Here is a 24,905-nt window from a genome sequence, read left to right as displayed (position 1 = left end):
TGCTGCAGCAGGGCTGCAAATTAATGACAGGTCCACACCGCCCCACCCCAGTGCCTTTGGACAGCAAGGAGGCCAAGCCAGTACAGATACATGGCTCCAAAAAGGTGGAGCAAGGCAGGACATTTCAGGAGCATTTTAGCAGAGGGTGCCTATAAAAGCCAGCTCACCATGAAGTTAGGAGATCTGGGTACAGCTTTTACTCAGCAAGATGCTTCAGTCCATACTTCCCTTTAGCTTAGCAAGTCATCCCTCCGACTGCAATGATCCCTCATCCATGCTCACCCATGTCTGAACACCTCACTGAGCATCTCACTAGTGGCCCTACTGCCAGCCCAGGGTGACCTTGATTGAGCCTGTGAGGAGCTCATTGTACCAGGTGCTGCTGGGGCCAAGAATTTAGAATTCAGAGAAGAATTGAAGATTTAAACAAGTAACATGATTATCCAGAGCTATTATAGCTAATTCCAACAAAAACTTTGGAAGAGAGAGAAAGCCTCATGCTTCTGGGTATAGGCCAGGCTCTAACAACACTTACAGCCTCTTACTAAACTAAGAGCCTAATACCTCCAGTTACCAAATACCTGCTTTCAGGGACCTTCCACACACTGTTCTCTGAGCAATGGCCATCACCAAAGAGGGATGAAACATCAGATGTAATTTAAACGTTATCCAAAACACCAATTTCGTTATTTCCGAAATTGCTAAATGCCCTCAGCCTGTTCTTTGTTTAAGCTTTAAAGGGGGAAATCTTCAACTTTAGAGGGTAATGGTGAATGCTTAGAAGTACTCAAGTATTGGATCCTCTCAGGAAACAGAGGTGTTGTAAAGGCAAGAATTGACATAGCACACACTGCCAGTAATAACAGTAATGAGCTTGAATCATGCAAATATACTAACTGATCAAACTGGTTTGCCTATCAAGCTGTTGTTCATACCTAACAAGGCAAAGCTCTTTAAAATTTCTCTCCAAACAGGATACAAATGACAGCTTGTTTTTGGAAAGACAATTTATCTTATTGAAAAAAAATCCTCTTATTAGAAAAGATTCAAGGAAAATCAGACATTTTTCCTCTAAAGTTACCTATTTCCACTTTGTGTGTTTATGTATATATACACACACAAACACAAACTTAAAATTTGAGTTTAAAGACTGATTATAAAAGATTGCATAATATGAATGTTCTGGATTCTTTGTCTACTAAAATCCAGCTTTTTGGACAGATGACAAAATTCTAATGCCGTTTCAGTCCACACTTGGATAAGAACTCTATCAAATAATACTGCAATAAGTAAAAAATATGTTTTCATTTTCAAGAACATCAAAAAAATATAAAAAAATTATTCACTGATAAGTTGCACACAATATTAAAATTCTATGGGTTTGCTATCAAAGCTGCTAAAAGGATCAAACACCTCTAGGTAATGGGTAGAGGTTTCCAGCTAAGCTGCCTACGTAAAATTCACTGTGCTCTTCATTCAAAATAAAGGGACTGTCATGTCAGGGGAATTATTTATTCAGATGGGTTCAGTTTGCAAGTTTGGCATCCCTTGTTTTGGAAAACAGATGACTGTTGAGACACTGGCATTCATATGCTCGAATGCTGTTACACTTTCATAACTTCTGATTATCGGAGTAATGAGATAAACCTGGATTTTTTGCATTTTAGAGTCCAGATGTATGAAAAAACAAAGCATAAGCTGCATGTTGCATTCAGGTGGGAGCATGATTATAGGTATAGAGAGACAATTACAATTATGGTAACAAAACTTTAAAATATGTGTCTGGTGTAAATTAATTTGTACAGCCCTCCTAGTATGGATGCAAGTAAAGCTGCTGTATATCGCTGTAACTAGTGATGTAACTGCATTCACACTAACTTACACAGATTAGAACCAAATTTCATCCAAATCTGAAGTCATACTGGTTTAATTTTTGCACTTTAGTGCAAAAATGAAACCTCTGAAGGGAGTTTTCAGGGATTTTTTGCAGTGAGTGGCATCCTAAAGACATCCAGAAACAAGCATATATTATCATCAAGGCAGTGATTCAAAATTTACTGTGTGTAAAACTAGTGCACAACAGAAACACTGTCCTTTCAGCAAGGAGCCAAACAGAGTACAGAACTGTTGCATGAATTTTTCTGCAAAGCCTTCAGCAGCCAGACTAATCCCAGACACACCTCGTGCTGACCTTTACACACATACGCACAAAACTTTCTGGGAGACTTCCTTCCCCCAATTCGTCCTTACTTCATCTCCCAGCAGGGCTGCCTGCTGGACCTGGTGATCCTGCTTCCGTAGGAAGGGAGAGAGCCTCCACCTACCTTGCTCTCCTTCCTTCCCTGCCCAGTCCCTCACCCCCTCTCTTCCCCTCAGGCTGGCAGGATTCCTGGGGCAGAGCATGCAATCAGTTTGCAGGGAGCAGCAGCAGCCAGAGGAAAGATGCAGAAGCACAGCCAGAAGGAGCACCTCTACAAGCTGCTGGTGATCGGGGATCTGGGAGTGGGCAAAACCAGCATCATCAAGCGCTATGTCCACCAGAACTTCTCCCCCCACTACCGGGCCACCATCGGGGTGGACTTTGCTTTGAAGGTGCTGAACTGGGATGCTGAGACTGTGGTACGGCTGCAGCTCTGGGATATTGCGGGTGAGTACAGAGGAGAACCCTTTGCCCCATAATCTATCAAAGAGCAATGCAAAATACTGACCCCAACTCATTTCTACTGATCTGAAAGCTGAGAACTGCCACTGCCTATGCAGTGAGGGAGAGCAGATTGAGGAGAGAAAACTTTAAGGGCAGCTTGACATATTGGAGATTCCCTAATATCAGCAGACTCCCAAACTAGGGAAGCCAGAGAGCCAGAGTGAAACCTGTGCTAGCTGATTTTTCTCCCAAGCCCTTGGACATATTAAGGGACTGAGGCACCTCTCTCCAAATGCCCCAGTTGTTTTCCCTGCAGCTGACAATGTTCAGTTTTGCTTCCTTGAACTAACAGATCTCTATGACAGGAGGAAGAATAAAAAGAATGTCCTGTTAAATCTTTTTAATTTGGTGGAATCGATGAGGCATTCAGTAAGATGACTAAAATTACCTTTATCATTAAAAAAATAAAGAAAATGTATATGAGTTAGTTTATCAAAATACCTTCTTTCTTCCTCTCTCTCATACCTGCCCTCCTTCAGTCCAATGAAAGCAACTTCTTACGTGTTTTGGAAAGAGAAATGTTTCTATTTGGTAATCATTCTGGTTGTTAAAAATATAATCACTCATATTTAAATACCCTTATTCCAACAACAAGCAAAACAAAAGACTATTTTCTCTCTGCAAGGAGAAAAACAGTAAAGTCCAGATATCCCCACATGGTTACATCATTAAAACGCACAGAATTTGACATTGTTGCTGTCAGTGCTTCAGACATTTTTGATTTGGCTTCAAATAAAGCAGGCAACTTTTTTTGCCACCATCTTTCTGAAAAATCAATCATTTTTGTTTCAGTCCAAAAAATAAGTTTATCTTGATGGCATATATCCCATACTGTAAGTAATAATTTTTCATTTCGTGAATGCAAGAATTAAATACAATTGTAACAATAGATTACAGCATAAAGGGAGGCATTTAAAAACTCAGTTAAATTAAGAAATTACTTTCATTAAATAGGGAATAAAGGTGAACATCATATCAGCTGTTAGGCAACTGTACCAGCCTGTGGCCTGAGTTGTGAGCCCACTCAGGCTCATTGATCTAGTCTGGAACAGCACCGGGTAAAACTGGTGAAATGAAAAAATTCTTGACATTCTTATTGGTGGAGGGAGTGCTTTTCTGCTGTCCTGAGCTGTCTCATGTCTGAGCTCTGAATTTGGCACTGAGGTACTAAAACTTATGCAACAACACTGCTTTATGTAAAATGTATAAACTCTGCTTTTTCACACGCTAATTCAGTCTTGTGGTTTTACGGTTTTAAATACATATGTGCTCAGTTTTCTTTATTAAAAGATAGAATAATGTGGCAAACATTTATTTTAAAGTTACCAGTGGCTTATTGTAACAACAAATACGTACACTGCCAGAAAAACCTTTCTGCATGAGAAAAAAGCATTTAATAGTAAATTCTGACTGTATCAAAGACTTAAAGAATGTATTTTGCATGCCTTGTTTCAGAGGTTTATTACACTACTAATCATGTGCTGGCGGATCATATGATGTAGCTTTCAGTCAGGCTGCAAAAGCAATTACACCTAGTTGTAGTACTGAATGACTAGCATGCTTTCTGAGTTATCACACATGACAGAGAGAATTACAGCACAGTACTAAATTTCGTATGAATTGCCCAATTCAAAGCATCATTGTGAAGGTCAAGACAGTGGTTGGTAATAAAAAGAGTTGCTGTCTTAGCTTTAATGACTTCTGCTTAAGGAGCTTTAGCTGCTGCTGGCTGTACACAGAGAGCAAGTTCTGTAAGCAACATGCTGAATTTAGATGATCATGGTGCAGGCATAAAAGTTATCACACATAGGGCATCTGGCTGGTGAGAGAAAAAGAGGTTCAAAAATGAAAGAGAAGTAAAACTGATTGGAAATATGGAGAGAATGGAATTGATTTCTCCTGGCTGTGGCTGGTCATGTAAAATCATTTGCAAAATACAAATGGGCAATGAGAAGAGGGAGAAAAATAAAATCTCTGGTCTAAAAACATCTTTTCTCTTTTGATTGACTCTGTTATCAAGTCAAGCTTTTCTTTTGGGTTAAGGAAATAAACTTTCAATCCCTGACCAAGCTGAAGGATGTTGGCTTAGCATGTACAACACCTTCAATTGAAGCAAATTCTGCAAATACATTGATAATATTTCATATCAGGAATGATATATGAATACATATTTATATCATATTTATACATATACATATCAGCTATTATTTTAGCTCTTATATCCTCTCCCCTCTCCATTATACAGGCAGTGAACCCAGTACCAAACATATGTACCTCCTTGCTTTTCATGGGTAGTAAATTGTTTAAAAATCTAGAAATAATTTTCTTTAAAATATTGTGATTAAAACTAGTGTCAAACTTATCTACATTATTAGTAGGGTTTATGTACGTTGTGACTTCATTTGAGGAGTGACACATTCCAGCTGTGGTAGGACCAAGTAGTTTGGCCTGGTTTACCCTTACCAGACACAAGAAGAAAAAGTAAATTTGGTTTATCTGGTGCCATCTAATTAAAAGTAGTTAATATTTGTGTAAGATATTTTTCTGTGTTTTTTACTTTTGTAAACAAAACTATAATATGATCTAATAGCTAAATGCTGAAACTGCGTTTATTTAGATGAGAGAGTAATGCCAAAAAACAAGGATAACTAAGAATTACAAAAAATAATTCAGGGATAATGTAGGCTCTGCATTACACGTTGTTACTTTAAGACAGTGGTTTTAACACATACTGTATTCCTGAAACTGTGAGTGTTAGGCAGGAATAGTAAGATTAACCGTAATGCTATGTGATATTATGGTGTTTGTAACAACATGCTGTCATTAAAATCTATGAATTTATGTCTGATTCAGTGAAATGCCTAAGTTTGAGGTGACTGAATGTTTAGTATTGAGTGTGGGAGGAGATATACATGATAAAATTCACCTTTCTTTAATTTCTTCACAACCATTCCATTTTGTTTCACAAATTATTAGTTTTGGTGTTCCTGTTAAGGTATGCCATCATCTCTACTGCTCTGTCATACAACATTAAATCTTGCCCCTCAGTCAATTTCTGTCTTTATTTCTTTATCTTTTCTACTGTCTTTGTGTTTATGTCCTTTAAATTCATTAACAAATTCTTAGAAGAAAAGCTTTAAAGAAACTCTGAATCACATTTTGCACAAGGTTACGGTGGATGGGGTTGACCCTGCAGATGCAGTCTGGCACAGTGCTTCTGAAGAAAACAGCTGTTGCAGACAGCAGATCCGGGTGTATTTGCTATTCCCTTCTCTGCAAGGCTGCTCTCTGTGCTACTGTCTGTGTTTTGTGCCCGAACAGCCCAGAGATTTCTCTGAAGACCAGCTTTAGCCATAGATTTACTGCAGGGAGGAGCTTCGTACATCAGAGAGCAGCACATCAGAGCCTGCTCCCTGCTCCTTTTCCACAGCCATCTCAGCTTCCCCTTTATCACTCCTTCTGCATTTGAGTGGGCTGGGTTATTCATTGCTACCAAAAAGATATTGGTTTGTGTTTAAAAGTCTGGTTCTCATCTCATAAACAGTTGGACCAATGCTTTGGGGAAAGAACAGTTCCATTTCCTTTCCAGGTCACTTTCACCTTCAGAAGCAGCAGTCTACCCACAGATATAGACGAGTATCTCTGCACTTGTAAAGTTTTTAGGATTGTTATGCTGCAGAGGGAGCAAGTGGAAACCTGTTCACTAATGCCAGGCACAGCACGTTCTCAGCATTTTAGGCTTTTGGCAGCTGCTAAGCATTGCAACACATATGCATAAATAAGATAGTCATGGTGATTTCTAGGCTAAGTTACCTTGAAATTACTGTTCTGCAAACATAAATAAGTCTCTTGCTGTGAGGGTTTTATTTCAGTAGAGATTCGTGCTAGAATCTGTGGGCCAGATCCTGCTGACAGCCTGCTTTTCCTCCTTCTGGGGTGGTGAACATCAGCTCAAGGGCTGCTTAAGCTTGAATCCATAAAGACAATTATTTGAATTCAAGTGTGAATACTCTAAAAGGTATTTTGAAGGAAAAGGTAAAAGATTTTTAAATCTTCTCCACAGTTTCCAGCTTTTCAGTGTTGGCTAAAGGCTGTCTGTAAAGCCAGGTAGTTCCCAAAAGCATTGTCTCTTAGAACAGTGGCAAGAAGTAGAATGCATCATAAAACTCATCATTGGGCATTAAACTCAGCATTAAAAATTCAATCAATTTTTAATTTAAATTTTTGTGCCACATTTCAGATGCTGTGGTCAAAATTGTGGAAATTATCTTCATCCATTTATCATTACTTTTTATACCTTTATTAGAGATGATAGTGGTTATTGAAAATTTTAGATTACTGTACACATTTATTTGGGGTAAATTTTTATAAGCTATGAAAGTTCAGCTGATGGTTGCTTTAAACCCATGAACTGATAGCTTTGCCTGCTGCAGAGGTGCCACTGAGATTAGGATAAATGCACAGGCAGCTGCCCTTCAGACAGGGAGTGCTTCCCTTTAGTAGAAATCTTGCTGCTTTATCACCTTGTTCTCACTGGGTTTGCTTCCAAGTAGAGTAGGATTCATCTGAATTAACAATTAGACATTTTTTCCCAGTCTCAGACTACAAAGGGATCCTAACCTTCAGTACTCCCAGTTAATTTTCTAATCTAATTTAGGGCTGATAATCCCAACATGAAGCCCCACCTCAGTGGGCAAAGGCCATTGGAATTGCAGGGTTTGATGCCAAATGCCAGTGGTCTTGTAAGTGATGCAGTAAAGTACTAGGGACAACATCAAATATTTCCCAATCTTCTGACCCTTCTAGTGAAAAGCAAAACCAATCTTCCCCAGCTGGTCTTGCAGTAAAGCAGATTCTAATGTTCAAGGCTGCCTGAGAGATATCACTGAATACCTAATGGTTGATCTATTTTCTAGCCTAATTCCTGCCTAAGACATTGTGTTGCTGAAAACCTAAGGCCAGATTTTGACATCTTTAATGCATCAAGCAGTGTCTATTATTACAAGCAATTCTGCTAAACTAAAAGGTTTTAGGAACCTCATCTATTAATATAGGATTTTGTTCACATAAACGACAATCTGTAGAAAAAAGAGTACTTCTGCATCCTTAGATATATTATTTGGTTCTCCAAGCTCAATGCAAATACTCGAGATCACTTTTTCCACAATTTAAATTAAATAGAAGTCATTATGCAAAGGTCATAAAACTAAAACTCCGATTTATAAAGTACCACTTTTTCCATTCAAACTGGCCTAATGCCTTTCTGTCGAATGTGTTGATACATTAATTATAAGTGATGGAGAAAAAGACCACTTCAAAACAGTTTAGACAGTTAATCATGCAGCTCCATTCTTTCTCTTTCTTTGAAGTGGTTGGTGATGGAAATTGCTTATCCCTGTCTTCCTGCAAAATGCTGCTTTTACAAACACACTGGCTTTTCTGTGCAGTAAAAATCCTGTGTATCTGAAAAAGCAGCTGGAAGCCAGAGGAAGAATCACTGTCATACAATTTGTCAGAAATTTGTGGGCCACTACTAAGCAGAAGATCACAACTGAGGAGCCTTTTATTTCTTTAGTAACTTCCTTCATGGTGGATGATTTCATTCTGCAAATGAATAATTTATTTAATGTTCTGTGACACCATGTCCCACCTACCCCAGCAATCTGTGTCCTAATAACTAAGTGAGAGGCCTGAGTTGAGCTGCTCTCATATCACCTACAGTGTAAGCATCTCAAGAACTTTGAATGAGAAGTATAAAGTATCAGTGAAATACAATATCCATCAAAAACTATTTGTATATGTTGCTGCTTTCCTCACTGCCATGTTTCTAATTAGACCTTGGCTTTTGGTGGAAGGCACCTTCTTGCAGATGAAAAAATTTCTCAACAAGGAGATTATTGAATAGCGCATGACTTAGCCATTCATCTGATTAGCCCACTGATAGGAATCATAAGACATTTGAATAAAAATATAGACGAAAGAAATTTTGAATATGACCTCTTCTTTCCCAGAAATAATTTATTTCTATCTTGCTTTATCAATAGGACACAGTGTTTCTTTAAGATAAAAAATTTTGACATGAATTTAGAGAAGACAGCCTTCTTCTTTGGTTTCTGAATCATGTGAATGGCTGTCTCCTTGCTGCCGCTGCCACTGTGCTTAAAACCAAAGACAAACATCACAAACTGATGGTGTTGACCCCCTAAGTGTGTTCAGTGCTATTTCCATTAAATGAAAGTGCATGGTCTAGAAGCTAAACAATTGGTACCTTTCCCTTCTCAGCCCTCCCTTACATTTGACAGCAAAATTTATATCAGACAAATTCTCCACAAATAACCTTCCTGGGGTCAGAGGCAGACTGCCAATCTTCTTGTCTTCCTAACCTACTCAAAATTGCTCACATTGAGAAATTAAGGGTAGAAACAGGTTTGCATTCAATGCTTCTATTTCCATAGCACTTTTTCCCAGCTATGGAAGCATGTACAAGAGTCGTCTTGCTTAAAAACTCCTATTGTTGTGAAATGTTTCAGGAGCTTATAAATCTTCTTTAGATCACAGCTATGCTGCAGACATTAGTAGAAAATCTATTTTTTATTTTCAAGAAAAGTTCTGTGTAATTTATTTTTCCAGAGTTCCTATGAAAACAGCAGATATATTAACAAATCCACAGCTGATCAACATGCCACATCCTGATGTCATGTATTAATTTGTTCATAGTTTTAATCATATAAAATGAAATATATTTAGAAATGTCCATGTTTGAATATACTAATGTGCTTTAGCTCACAAAAACTCTGTCCTTTCCCAGAAAGCACTTTGAATTCAGCAGATAAAACCATGAAGCTTCCGGACAGAACTGGTATGAAATCCTTCTTCACAGATCTTTTCAGTGGAGCAATGCAGCTCTTCATATTGCTACTGCAATATGATATTTCTTAGAGTACTTTCCACGTTTGTATGGCTTTAAATTCAACTTCCTCACCTCTGTGCTTTAGTTTGTCAATAAAAGTAAACTTGTAATTACATTTATAGCTGGTATGGCTCCAGAGCTATATTATGGTACTGCTGGTTATTATCATTTGCATGAGAATATGCAGAATCCTCTTCATCCTTGAGCAGTTCAGTTGTGTTAGATGTTTTAGGCAAAATACCATAGTGCCAAGGAGTTTCCAATCTGGTGCCTATATTTTTTGTGTCTCTTGTTGAAAGTCCTATAATGTACCCAAAGACTCTTGGCACTGTCCACAGACTGAGAAATCTGGTAGCCTAATAAAACCATACACCTATTATTCACTTATCACACTTATTATTCACTTTTAATGAACTTCATTAAATTTCCTAGGGTGTTGGCTTGAAAATTCCTTTTTCATGCAATACTCTCCTGCATTTTCATACAAATTATTCTAGCATGGTATTTAAAATTATTTAGGCAAAGAGTAGTTTCCCAGGACTTTTAAAATGAAGTCCTGCCTTCAATAATGTTATCTTAGAAAACCTGCTATGTGAAATACTGACCTAGAATGGAACCACTGATTTTTACAAGATAATGTTTGTTTTTCCCTTCTACTTTCTTCATTACAGGACAGGAAAGATTTGGAAACATGACCAGGGTGTATTACAGAGAGGCTATGGGAGCGTTTATTGTCTTTGATGTTACAAGACCTGCGACGTTTGAAGCAGTGACAAAATGGAAAGAGGATTTGGACTCTAAGTTGGTTCTCCCAAATGGCAAACCTGTGCCAGCAGTCCTATTAGCAAACAAATGTGACCAGGGAATAGATGTTCTTATGAACAACGGCATCAAGATGGATCAGTTCTGCAAAGAGAATGGGTTCGTGGGCTGGTTTGAAACATCAGCCAAGGTAATGTTTCTGTTTCTTTTCAAATGTTTCTAAGGGCAGAGAAATCAGTTTTTAAAATAGATCATTTTCTCCAAACGTGCACCTTGAAAAGCTCCTCTCTTGGTAGTATTAAGTAAAGATAGATTTATAAATATATAGTATGCAATTCTATTTATTTTAGGTATTTTATTGCAACATTCTGAAATGCAGCTGCTGTGCCGTGATAGGCCAGCAGTAAAGTATGTGCCCGGTCAACAGGTTACTGCTCAATAGCCCGGGGAGGAGGATGACCTTAGGCAAGGCACAAAAGCTACCTCTTGTGAATGATATGAAGATGTTTTTCATCATTCTTAACATTGAATATTATCTCTAAATATTTATATAACCACTTTGCTTGAGAAATGCTGATTTGAGACAATAGCTTCATTGCCTTAGATTCCAGAAATGAAGTCAGTCTATTGTGGTGCTTGTACAATGTTCACTGTTATAAGCTCTCATTCTCAAAAGTCTTTTCAAAAAAAATCACATATCTGGGGAGGAAGGAAATATCAGTGGTCAAAAGGCTGAATAAGCTTCTCTGAGGTTCAATTCTTTGCCTTGGTATAGATTTCCTGAGTGCATGGAATATAAAGATAAAAATCAGAAAGGGCACTCAGACTTTCAAATTTCAAAGGCCAAAAGTACATTGGTACTGTAGATCAATTTGAGATGTCTCGGATAATTTCAGTTCGTGCAGGATTTGGAAGCTGGCATGTGAAATATTGATTTGAACACAACAATTCAGTGGATATTGTGTTCATTGTATCCTATTATGAAAGCTGTTGTCATCATTAACAGCTCTGGGGAACTTTTGGATGTTTGAAAAGTAAACAGATTGGTTCTGGTTTAACCTAGGTTTCTAGTAGGCTGGAAGCCAAAATGCTACATTTGGTTGTTTAATTCCTTTTAAAGAGTTTATGTAAGGTACTTAAGAACTTTTAGGGTGTATATTTGTATTGTACTTTTCTGGTCTTGAAACCTTCTTTAAGCATTAATATTTAAAAGATGTTTCACTAGTAATCAGCAGAAGTAACAGCAGGGAAATAGCAGCAGACTGCCTCAAGAATTGCATGAACTCTGGGCTGAAATTGCAGCTTTTCAGTACTTAAGGGGGCTTATAACAAATATGAAGACAAACCAGTCAGCAGAGCCTGTTGTCATAGGACAAGGGGTAGTGGTTTAAAACTAAAAGAAGGTAGATTTATACTAGAGATAAGAAATCTTTTTTTCTGACAAAGGATGGTGAAACACTGGAACAAGTCACCCAGATGTGGTGGATGCTCCATCCCTGGAAACATTAAAGGCTAGATGGGATTTGGCTCTGAGCAATCCAATCTAGCTGAGGATGTCCCTGTCCTGGCAGGAGGGTTAGACAAGATGATTTGAAGAGGTCCCTTCCAACCCAAACCATTCTAAGATTTTATGCTTCTATGTCTTTGTAATTAATGCCTTTGCTTCTCTTCTGAATGAGTCTCAAATCCAGCCACTGTTTCATAAGATGCCATTTACAGAGAGAAATTTGGGTCTAAGTAAGTGTGTAAACTCTCTTGCTCCACAACAGGGTACTTCCTATTCCTTCATGTGCAGCACCTGGTTTGTATTTAGGTCTGTGGTTCGTCTGCTGATTTGTGTTGAGTGAGGCCAAGAGAATCCAGTGATCCTCCTTATGATGAACTAAATTTTACTATGAGGATGGTAAACTAAATTTTACTTTGAGGATGGTAAACATGGCACTTGTCCATCACTCAAAAAGGACAACCGCATTTATTGTGCTAAGACTCATTGCAGATCATGGCAGAAAATAAATATGCAAACAATTTCAAAGATCACAGAGAGGTTTTATGATGATGATGGAGCCAGTCTGGGGCAGAACTATGGAAGTATAAAAGATGTATAGAGAACATAACTTTTTTTAAAAGTCATAACAGAGGAATTTTTCCCTAGTTTCTCTAAGCTGCAAAGAATTAAGAATTTCTCGTATTTTAGATATGGTAAATATCTAGATTCTTCTTACATTATTTAACTCCAAAAGCCAAGCAGTCCCCGGACTGACAATGCAATCATGTAGGAACAGAAAAAAAGTCCAGCTATGACAAGACTTGCTTTCAAAAGCCACACTGAAGGGAATGATGAGAGTCGAGGGCACACAGCTGCTACCAGACTGTTCTCTGCTGTTATACACCAGAGGCTAGGACCTGTTGGTCTGCAATCCACGCACCTGATTTCCACCCAGAATTGGAGGCTTCTGACTAAAATTATGCAGAGAGTCATTCCAGTAAAGATGGTAGAATCAAAACATTTAAACTAAGTTAGATCAAAATAATTTCCCCACTTGATCTAAGTCCTAAACTAAAGCATGCACTTCCTTTTCTAAATAAAAGTTAATATTACTACTGGAATATCCAGAATTCTGGATATTGTACATACCTAGTATTCTTTCAGCCTAGGGCACCATAAGTAATTGAACTTGGGTCTGATAAAAAAAATAAATTACTAACTCTGTTTGCTACAGAGAATAGGAACTCTTTTGAAGCAGAATAGCATGGACAAAGGAGTCCTCATATTGCAGCTATCAGTTTTAGCAGTTCAAATAAGTAATAACTCTCTTTTTGTGGTACCCTGGAATAATTAGATCTCCAGAGTTTTTCTGGAGATGTGCTTGGAAATGTTAAAGCCTTGAGAACAAACTGAATATGATTTATGCATTTTGGAAAAACAAAGGTGATTACTTATAAAAAGAACATATTTTTGTTCTGGTTGCCTTGCAGAAAGTAGCATGCTATATATGTACCTACCATATTTCAAGCTGTCAATGGTTTTAAGCTTTTGTCTGTTCACTGGAAGATTACTCAAAAAAAATATCTCTGTATTATTCCCTGGTGCTATTTTTGTAAGCTAACCACTCCAATATAAAATATTTGAGCCACCTAATGCAGGCTTATGTATTAGTTTTGATTCTTACATTGATCTGAAGGAAATAACCCTCTTTCAGTCTTCTCCCTACAAAGACAGAAGATTTTGTTTGGATAGTTTTCCATGTGAGAAGGGCTTTACTGGGCAACACCACCTCACAGTGTAGTCACAAGTTACACTGTTGTTGCCATGTAGCCGGTGGTGAGCCTGGTCTCTTTTATATCTGCATATTTACTTCACCCATAGTGACTGCAGTATTAGAGGCACATGCCCAGATAATCACCAAATAACCCTTAATGGTTAATTCTTTAATAAATTTCATGACCACAACTATTGTGAAAGAACCATTCTTTTAAAGGAAGGAAATTTCTTCTTCCTGTCACACATTAAATTATCCAGCATGTGGCCAGACCAGCTGAGAGCTCCACTCACATTTTCAAGCCTTTAAACTGTTTTTACCACCATGCCTAGTTCAAAGAGGTGAGCTTTTGACTTGGATTAGAAAAGGAGCAATTTCAAGCTCATTATCACTTTATAATAAAACTGGAACTTGTGCAACAAAACAGACAAGTCAGGCAAAACTAAATGTGCTTGAAAGTACCTAATTCAGAAAAAACTTAAATACCTCACAACTGGCCACGGCTGTGCTGTTATTATGCCCGAGTTCCTCTTTTCCCTGCTGTAATTCTACTGTCAGCAATACAGAATTAGATGAAAAGACATTCATGTTTTGTCCAAATTGCCCAGAAAGGCTGGTAGCTGTGCTTTTCAGATCCCTACAGTGCTAGGTTAAGCACGCAGCTCCTTGTCTCCTGAGCATCATGACCTGGAGACTGATGAGCAGTCTGAGTCTCTGGACTATTTGGATACATCCTATTTGGACCAGGACAGTGTTATAGTTCTGCCTCTAAGAAATGTGGGTAATAAGATGTCCTTTATTCAGCTTTTGTTTGACAGGCAGTCCATGGTGTGCCAACATAGATTCAGAAAGAGTTGTGTTGGAAGAGACCTTAAAAATAATCTAGTTCCAACCCCTTACAGGGCCCAAATGCTGGACTAGCAATCAAAAGTCCTCTTTGCCATTGCTGTGTTGCTTTCAGAAAGTAATTCTCTCCTCTGTTTCAGCCTTTCTTTCAAAAAACAAAGGCATTAATTCTTCATATCTTAACAGGGAATTCTATGACTAATACAAGCTCTACTAGCCCTTGTTTAAATCACAGATTCTTCAGTTCTTTTGACTGGACAATTATTATGAAACATGAAAAAAGCAAGCTATGCAGTATATTTGCAGAGGAACTGGATAAGCACTTCTGATTTCCATAAAGAAAAACAAGGTTTGGACATGTATTTGAATTAGGCTGACACTCTAAACTAATCTGCTGATCTGGTAACTTAAATCCAAGCAATTCATTTGAGACTGCCAGACCCAGTTAGAGATGTGTAGCTCCCTAGGTTGTCTTTTTAATTCACTCAAAAAAGCCTAACCAATCTCACGGTACAGTTTGAGGAAATATTTCAGATTCTGCCATAAAGCAAGAAATAAAGTTGAGATTTAAGGCAGGATATTTCATTTCAGATGTACAATCACTCTGTGCGGAATCCTCTGCAGATTTTTTTTTTTCCTGTAATTAAAAGGAGTCCATTCAGATTATCCTATGAGTATTAGAGCTGTTCTGTAGCTCTCTGGAACACTTTTATGAAATGCATTATTTAGTGCTGTCCCAAATCCGGAAATTCAGAGAAATACAAAATTGTTGAAATCAGAAAATCATTAAGTGAAATAATTTTGTTGCAGGCTATTCAACCAGATGTAAGAATTAAATCACAGGAAAGATCTTTTGACAGAGTTGCTGTCACAGCAGTTCACATCTATGAATTTCATGTTCATGCTTCTAGATGGCTTTTAACTTGTATGGCTGCATTTTCCTGGAAACACCACTGCAGGAGCATAGCACACCATCTTAACAAGGCTCTGTTCCCAGCAGTTTCCAGGGAGTTCTGCTAAGGGAGCATGCTAGCTCCAGGGGAGGGCAGGTTAAAGCATCTTTCAAGTTATTTCCTTGCTCCTGGATTTTACTGCAGTATGGAAATAAAATGTGGAAGCTATGAGCTTCTCACTAGGCTCCCATCTAATACCTGAATATTTCACAATTTGTAAATGTTTGCTTATGGGAAGTCAATTTCCTTCAAGTGCAGCAGTAGTCTAAGGTCATGTCTCTAGGCAGCAGTGATTTAGAGCTCCCCAAGAGCTCTTTACCTGCATACACACTGTTCTTCACCCTGGCTTTCAAGGTAAGACTCAGAAGCATCAGAACCAGTAAGAGGAAAAAACTGTCAATGGGAAAAGCATTCTATCAGAAAACAACCAGATAGTCAAACTTAAGATATGTGCATGGTAAAGAAACAAAATTTCTTTCATCTGAAAGTGAGACAGGTCCTTAAAACTTGTCAGGGCCTTTATTCTTCTACAAAGAGCTAAGTGCCATTCTAATCTGTGGGAACTTATTTCATATATTAAAAAGGAATGCCCTAAATGTTAATGTTCTGCATCTGCAGTAGAGATGGCAGATAAGGGGGAAGGTAATCCAGAATGCAAAAACGGTAGCTGAACTTGTGTACTGCTTTGAGTCACATTCAATAATGTATTTATTTTCCCTTTAGTTGATTGTTGCTTACAAGACATTATTTCCAATAGCAATCAGTTCAAGGGTTTTAAATAATGCAGGTCTCTTTCCCTGCCCTCCGTTGCTATCCCTTCCATAAAAGTGCCCTTTGAAAGGATATATTTTAATAAGATTGATCTACGAGCAAACACTAATTTCATTTGTGTCCTCCAGGGCTCCTTTCTGGATTTCAGAGATTAGTCAGAGTTATTTTCTTTGCCTTTTTTTAGTAATAGAATAAAGAGTAGCATATTCTGATTTTCACCTTTCCATTCCTTCTTGATGAGGCAGGAGAAAGACTTGCACAAGTAGTCAGGCATTGTCACAGAAGCAGGGTTCAGGTCCTTGCTCTGGCAGATTTTGGCGGGTTGATGCAGAATAAATCACTTGGGGATGGATTCACATCTCAGCTCTTGCACTGACTGGGACAGTGTATCAGGTGCTGGGGCTTTCTGAGCCACAGAGAACTGGGCTAGGCACCTCAGGGGACAGGGCAGGGCAAGGTGCTTGGGAAAGGCTTTTATAAAGGCTGGCATGCTGAATCAGGAATACAGGACTGATAACGACACCATAACGTGGGTAAGATCCTTTTTGGCCTTACAATAAAAGCTCTCTCTTGAGAAAGAGCTTTTCTTGAGAAAGGAAATTGTTGCATTCTTAACTTATCATGTGAAGACTTCATCCTATGCTATCTCCCACTTTCCAACTAGCCATTGCATGCTGGACCAGGATTCATGTGACTCTGCATTTTCTCCTTTTGACAAATGGCCACAGCAGCATTTCCCTATCACAGAAAGCTGCTGTCCAGATAAACTCATCAAAGATGCAGTGCTGAGTAATACCAGCCTTGAAAGCAGTGTAGGGAGACAAGAGTGTCTCCTGTGTTTGGAGAACTGTGAAGGTAAAAGTGGCCTCAGAGGAGGCTGGATAAAAGCACTACAGGGGAGAGGCAGAGGCAGAGGCAGAGGCAGAGGCAGAGGCAGAGGCGAGGAGAGGAGAGGAGAGGAGAGGAGAGGAGAGGAGAGGAGAGGAGAGGAGAGGAGAGGAGAGGAGAGGAGAGGAGAGGAGAGGAGAGGAGAGGAGAGGAGAGGAGAGGAGAGGAGAGGAGAGGAGAGGAGAGGAGAGGAGAGGAGAGGAGAGGAGAGGAGAGGAGAGGAGAGGAGAGGAAAAAAAGAGTCTGAACTTCAGCAATCATCACAGTTTCTGTGATGTTCTTTTGTAGGACAAAGCCATATGGGAGGTGACACTTAAGACATTTTAACATAGAGACCCACTGAAGGATAGTTTTTCACTCCACCGTCTAACCTATATTTTCTTGCTTTTTGGAAACATAATTAATTTTATTTTCAGGTATAATTGAGGCAGTTTACATGTCTCAATACCATTAGTGGGTTGTCTGTCTGACTTTTCTTCTCTGTCCAATCTTACACCCCCCGATTGTTGATTTCTTTGTGTTTGAGTGGATTTTATCTTTCTCTTTTTTCTCTTTCCTCCCCTTGATTGCCTCTCAACACTTCATGGGCCCTAAAATCACCAGACCTCTGGATGTCTGTGTTTGGATAGCAGATCACCATCTACTGTCTGTAGCTTTTTCACTGCCTAGCAGAATACAGATTTTTCTTTTGCAAAACACACCATAGGAGGAGAGGTGGAGAAATCAATATTTCATTAGTCAGACCAGAATACAGCAATGTCTGATCTGCAGGTCTAGGATGCCACAGGATTAAGGTTGTAACAAAAGGCAGTAGTAGCATCAGAAAGGAAGTGGTCAAGGCAGGGATCTGGGACAGCAGGAGTTGCCTTTTTGGAATGACCACAGGCTCCTTGCAGCAGGTAACATATTACTTCTCATCCATATTGTGTGCCTGTTGTCATCTGAACCACAGGAACAGGCTGGAGCTAGACACAAACTCAAAACCAGCTGTGCTGTCTGTCAGGGTCACCCTTCGTCTTCCTCCCCTTGTACCCCAGCTGAAATTGTCATCCACACAGCTTAAACAGTTCATATAAATGTTAAAGGTGAGAAACTGACTCTCTAGACTCAGTAGGCTCAGGACAGGACTTTTTATTCCTTCCCTCTTTCTTTTTTTTGTTTTTTCTTGTTTGAGTACTGGCTGGAGAATTCTTTTTCTTCTGCATTTTTAGGGTCATGTCTGCCACATGGATTTCCATCTATCACCAGCAGGGATGAGGGATGTCCACATATATCAATTTTATGCTATTGTGGGCTTGATTCCTTCCCCCTTTCCCAGTGCTGTGAAATGGTAGCCTCTAAAAAAGATGGTTGCTGTTAATACATCTGAACATTAATCAGTTTGGGTAGAATCTTAGATAGTCCCTAAGACCTTATTAAATAAACACATGCTGCTATTTCAACACATAGGCAGCACATGGGCAAATTAAATGCTCACCAGTCCATTAGTAAAAACAAACACAATGCAAAAGGTTTTTACATTTCTGTTATTGTGCATTTAACAATCCTATTTTGGCTTCAGTTTTCTAGGCAGTGCTGAGAGACATTTTTCATTGTCTGGTGTTTTTTTTAATAAAATTTCACAGTGCTCTGAAAAGGGTTTTCAGTGCATGCTTGAGGAATTTTCTAGTCTGGTCTGTGAAAGCCATGTGATACAGCAGAATTTTAACATCTCAGTAGAGAGACGATTCCCAGCCCCATATTACTTTCTAGCAGTTATTATGTACATTAATATGTATTTTTCTAAAGTATTGGGGGTTTACAACTTACTGATAATCTGTATATACAAAATATTTAAGTTCATGTTTGTCATTGAAGAAACCTGTGAAGTCTTGCACAATTTAACATTTTCAGTTAGATCCACAGATTTCAGTCCTTTACTGTGATTCAAAGGGATGGACAATGGAATTTGTGGAGTTTTGACATTGATTTCAAGGATATTAGACAAAGTCGTGGTCCAGCATGAGGTGGCTAGTTGGAAAGTGTGAGATAGCATAAAATACAAAGCATCTATTCCTTTAGCTTTTGATTTTCCTATAAATGTGTCTTCTCTACTGAAACACACACGTTTCTTTCTTTTATAGCTAGTTTATGGCCTCAGTGCAGCAGGCTCCAGATTGCCATCCAGAGGGACCTGGACCTGCTTGAGAATTGGGACTAGGTGGCATTTAAATGTCCCTTCCAGTCAAAACTAGTCTATGACTCAGAGATTCAACTTGAAAACCTGGGTAATCTTAGGCTGCAAGTAAAACATTATCTTTACTGAGCAAGAGTAGTGTGTGCATATGCACAGATGTATGCCTATATATTGGTATGCATTTCCATGTGGATGTATGTGGCTGTGTGATACAATTTCCTAGAAGACTGAAGCTACAGTGAAGTTTCTATATCCTGCCTTGTAAAATAAGTAATCAATGCCAATAGTTACACTAAAAGAGTGCCTTTTATGCCAGAGAGACTGATTTTTAATTCCAAGCATATTGGTGGCTGTTATTTACAAAAAAAAAAAAAAAAAAAAAAAAAAACAAAAAAACCAAAAAACTTTATTCAGTACTACTGCTTTTTTTCTATGCTGTGTTGTGCTGTGTTTCACTGATCAAGCTGTTTCCGGGTTACTTATTCTACAAACAGGGTAAGAACTGATACAAGTTAAATGTGCAGCTGATATCAGGCACATGTAGGAAAAGGTGTGCTTTAGCTTTCATTTTAAACCCCTAGAGTGAGGATTTCTGTCCTACAAATGAAACCAGTGGTGATATATTTCTTCTGAATCAGTGCATTGGAGATGCAGTGCATTGCAGTCAGCCCCAACAAGAAATCAGGGAGGACTCCAAACCATACAGAACAGTTTCACTGTTTAGTGAGTAATTTGAGATTGTATCATTTATTCAATGAAACTGGTCCATCACAGGTTTCATTGTGAGCATTGCATACAGAAATCTTCTTGAAATTGTGTGAAAGGCTTTAAAAAATAAGTGCTGTGCATGGCTGTGATTACTGGTATGTAATTAACTATTTGGAAAGGAGTAGCCATTATTCAAGCAGTAAAATATGGTCTTTGGAGCTTTACTTCAGTCATTGATCTTCAACACCTCTCTGGCGTTTGTTTTTTAGTTTGTTGAAACAATCAAGTCACCAAGAGATTGAGGTAATTTAAAATCAGCTATGTATACATTTTAAAACATATATGAATCATAATATATATAAAACTTAACCAACTTCAAAACTCCAGTAAGCACTATTTAACACAGTAAATTTTTGAAAACTGTTTATTACAGTAAGTAAATTTTGATGTTGTTGAGAGAAAAATTTAATTATGCATAGGAAACATGCAACATGTTTTTATTATTATTGACTAATCAACCTCTCTTTCTCTTTCATTTGCAGGAAAATATAAACATCAATGAAGCTTCCAGATGCTTGGTGAAACACATAATTGCTAGTGAGAGTGATCCAGTTCAGTCGGTTGAACCAGATATTATAAAACCACACTTGAATTCCTCCAAGATTGTCAGTTGTTCAGCTTGCTTTAAATCCTAAGAGACTTCCAGACTATTACAAGAGCTGAACAACTATGATTCACAATTTATACTTTATTCAACGAAACCAGCCTGCCCACATTGTCCCTAAGCAGATTGTAATTTTATCAAAAGTATATTTAAATTTTTCTCTTTTTTTCAGCTAAAATTTATTATGAGGTGTTCATTCCTAGCAACTATTCAAAACTCTCTATGGCTATTGGTCAAATAAGACTCATGGTGATGGCTGTGTTTTCCTATTTGGGTGGCACCAGCGATACCAAAACCGATTTCCTTGCCATGTGGTTTCTGAAAATTCATATTTTTGATGAGACTGCAACAGCACCCTACTTGTCCATTGATTTCCATGTTTTCTCAATACCTTGACCAGGCAAATGTCATCATTGCACTCTTTGTCACCCCTCAAACTTTAATGATCTTGTTTCATATGAGGAAGATTATGATGAAAATGAAAATTGAGCTGTTCAAAAAGAGACACCAAGAATGCTCACAGTTAAATGTTCCCATTGCAAGTTCAGTCTCCTGGACGTAGTGACAGAACTGAAGATGCAGGAGCATTTCACATAATTCAGTTCTCCAGAAGATCTGAGCTTCCGAGGCTGATGAAGAATTGGCTCCCTCTTTCTGAGGAGTTACATTCTCGCAGTTGATAGCCTTATTTTAAATGAAGCAAAATACAACGAATCAAGGGTGAAGGGTGACAAAACAGGCAATCAGGGGTACAGTCTCCTGGGTGAGGTAGATCAGGGTTTTCAGAAAGGGTTATCTATTCTATAAAGCCAGCATGTCCTCTGGACAGCTCACACTGGTTTTTTCCCTCCCTCTCATCCCTCATGCCACAGATATCCCTGTGTGTTTAAACTGTGTGTATTCTGTAAGTCCTAACATGCATCCCTTCATTATGTTTATTCTCATGGGAAAATTCACTATCCACACTCTAAGATACCAGCAGAACTTTCCAGGAATCTCTCTGTGTTGAGCAGAAGGGTATTTGCTTTCTGAAAACATTCTTCTGAAATGCATATGAATCATCACAGGAAGGAAGCAAAATGAAACAGTCTTAAGAGACACTTCTGGAAGATGTGAAGAATTTATTGAGCCATACTGTGGAAATAAAATTGTTGATTTTCAGCATCTCACAAAAGGTGCAGGTTGGTGGAGTCATTCAGAGAAGTGTGTCTAGACAAGAAGTCTCAACATCTGGCTGCAAGCTCCTTCAAGACAAACTTTGCCTCTATCCTGCCATAGACAAATCACTTGCAAATTCTGTTCTTACTCAGACTTTTCCTTCCTGAGCTGTGAACTCTCGGTTGCAGGAGCTGTCTTCAGACCTGAGTTCCTCTTTTTAGAGAGGTGTAACAGCATAGAAGGGAGGAGACAAAATCTGCCTTATGTTTGCAGATGCCACTTCAATACTTCACTGAACACTTATTTGAAAATGAAGGAGTGAAGTTCTCAGTTCAGTGAATACCTGGTGCATAGGAAAAATGAAAAAAAGAGGAAAAAGAAAAAATTCCTCAAGCTGACCTTATACTGTGGGACCTATGAGTTTCATGTGCCTGTAAAATTCATCCTGCTTGGCAATGTAAGGTGTATGTTTGGACTCAAAGTACTTTTCCAACCTAAATGATGCTATGATTTTGTGCCTCTCACTAAATTCTCTGTTGCTATATAGGCACTGCAGACAAGAGCTATTTTTCTTTCTCTGGAGAGCCAGGGACAGAGACATAGCTCTTTATGTGCTCTTCCTAAAGCCTTCCATTTTTCTCACAGAATTTTGGATTAAGAAAACAAAGTCTGTAGTTTTAAAAATAAAAATTCATATCCAGAATTAATCTGCACAGACATAGATGTATGGATGCATATATATATATTTACATAATGAGCTGGCTTTTTTGAGAGTAATTTTCAAGTTGTCATGGATGCTGTGTCATCATTTAATACCTGTGTTAAACATCCTTTAATTCCTGCTGTGATCTGTGTCAAATACCTTAAGCTTCCTGCCTCAGTTTCCTCATTCGTAAAACAGGGATCTATGTACACACCTACCTCACAGCACTGCCTGAAAGTTACTTTTGGCACCATGCTTTGGGGATACACAAATGCCAAGCTCTGATACTGCTCAGAACGAAATATGAGTGCCCTCTAGCATAAATACATGGTGCTGTAAAGCCTTAGTGTTCTCAATCTATCAAAGGCTTGCCTGTGCTACAAAAATTAACTTCAATTATTCCACCTCAGTTAAGCTGGTCAAGGTTATAAAGCAACGTGTGACTGCATGGGCTGATCAGATTGGCTGCAGATGGTCTGCAAACGGAAGCTGTGGCTGCACAGATGTCATGGCACCAGTTTAATAATCTCAGCAACAAAGCTGCAATTCAGAACTAGCGCCACATCTGGTATTTCAAATTTGAAGCATCATTTAAGTCAAGTCATATGAGCGCCTTATTAAGGATGACAATTCATATCCTGAGCCAACACTGTGGTTAATACAAGGAACTAGATATCTCAGATAGCTTCTAAAGGGCTAATTTTTCATGAGTTGAGTCCCATACTTCACTTATGAATCTGTTGGTCTCAGGTGAAGCTGAGGAAATTGCCATTTCATCCAAAAATGCTTTTATGCCCAACTCGCAACAAACCTAGCAGCTCCTAATGTGTTTTGCTTATCTTCATATCACCTTTATTTGGTGGCTTCTAGCAATACACACTAAGCATAATGGGAGATTCCTCAAGACTTTGAGAACTATGGCTCTGGTATAACAGTAATTAAAAGAACCCTGCATATATATAACACTTAAATGACATATAGAGATATTTTTGTTCCGCACTCTATTGTATAAACCAGCTTTAAAGTATGGACTCATTATCTGTTCCATAATGTTTCTGTGGTGTCAGGTTCCACTGCAGTCACTTTTTGGGCAGATTTTCCACCTCTGGTAGATGGAGGACAGAGTGTGGCCAATTGCTAGACTAAGGACTGTACAAGATGTAAGTTCTAAAATCATACATATTTACACCATGAGAATTAGAAGAGTATCACAAAGAATCAGGCCTCCTTAGGAGGTTACATAATTACATATGTTCATTTTTATTTGTACTAAAGTGATAAAAATCTTTCAAGTGTTTTTCTGTAACACAATAAATGTGTGAATGCAACCTGAATGTCTAGCAAACAGAGCCTTTTTAGAGGAGGTTGTTGTTGTAGGCAGGCCAGAATAAAAGCTTTAATTTAGAATTAATGAGCTCACTTTGTGCCAATACCCTTTCAGGAAATTTAAAGTTTAATTATACTGTGTCAGTCCCTAACAGCTTGGATTTCTTTAGGTTTTTTGATGCACTCTGTGCTATGTCCTCTTTGCTGGTCACCAGGGACCAGGCATTGTAATCACACATCCATTCCAAAATTAAAAATTTTCCCTTTCTGTTTGCAATGAGTAATGAACCATGAGTCTCTATTGCCTTGCAAAGGGGCAAAGGTACTGCAAAGTGGAATTAAAATTCATTTTCACTCTAATTCTCCAAATACACCCCTGTGGATGTCCCAGCACCTCAAACCACATGTTGATGAGCAACAGAGGTGCTGGACATGAGAGATCACCCCAAAACACTCAAAGAAAACAGTGGTTGAACATCTTCACCGCCAGACATCATTTTCAGCACCAGTAATGACAGAATGTCTTTCATTTTCTGTATTGAAGCTCCATACAAAAAAAAAAAACCTCATGACCCTAAATTCTTTGGGCAGCATAGACATATTGCTGATAGGAAAATAGATGGAGTGAAAGATAATTATTCAGTTATTCCAGAAAGATCATCGTTTATTTGACCAGGTTCAGCTTTCAATAGAAAGACATTTGGGAATCTGAAAATCAGGCTTTGTTATTCTTACACACTTTTTATATTAGAGAATGTATTTTCAATAATTTTTCTATTCGGGAATAGCTGTTCCAACAGTACTTTATGCATTCATCTTGAATTGTTGTACATCAATATTTTATCTTCAGATTTTTTTTCTGCTTTAACCTACCTGACTCCATAAAATGGAGAAGGAGGGAGAGAGGGAAGGAGATTGTGCACCTTTAAACAGCAGTGTTGTTTTACTTCTTGAAACACCTTTCTAGCTGGATAAAGTGAAACTGATAAACAGATGTGAGAAATTAATTTAGTGCCAATTGCCAGGAAACAGTCAATCAAAATATCTTTCACTGCACCAATATTTATGCATGTGAC

The 24,905-nt window shown here is 38.4% G+C and overlaps 1 protein-coding gene across 1 annotated transcript; it reads left to right on the top strand.

Moving 5' to 3' along the window:
* The first annotated feature begins 1,391 nt into the window (after window positions 1–1,391).
* RAB38 (RAB38, member RAS oncogene family) lies at window positions 1,392–24,905 on the top strand. The gene is made up of 3 exons (XM_026792661.2): window positions 1,392–2,647; window positions 10,286–10,566; window positions 20,521–24,905. Exons 1-3 carry the CDS (start codon window positions 2,443–2,445, stop codon window positions 20,671–20,673), a joined length of 639 nt encoding a protein of 212 aa, XP_026648462.2. The 5' UTR covers window positions 1,392–2,442; the 3' UTR covers window positions 20,674–24,905.

The sequence above is a fragment of the Zonotrichia albicollis genome, chromosome 2 (genome assembly GCF_047830755.1).
Source record: "Zonotrichia albicollis isolate bZonAlb1 chromosome 2, bZonAlb1.hap1, whole genome shotgun sequence".
Classification (NCBI taxonomy): Eukaryota; Metazoa; Chordata; class Aves; order Passeriformes; family Passerellidae; genus Zonotrichia; species Zonotrichia albicollis.
Note: the sequence above shows the minus strand (reverse complement) of the source record. Positions and strands in the feature narration are given on the sequence as shown.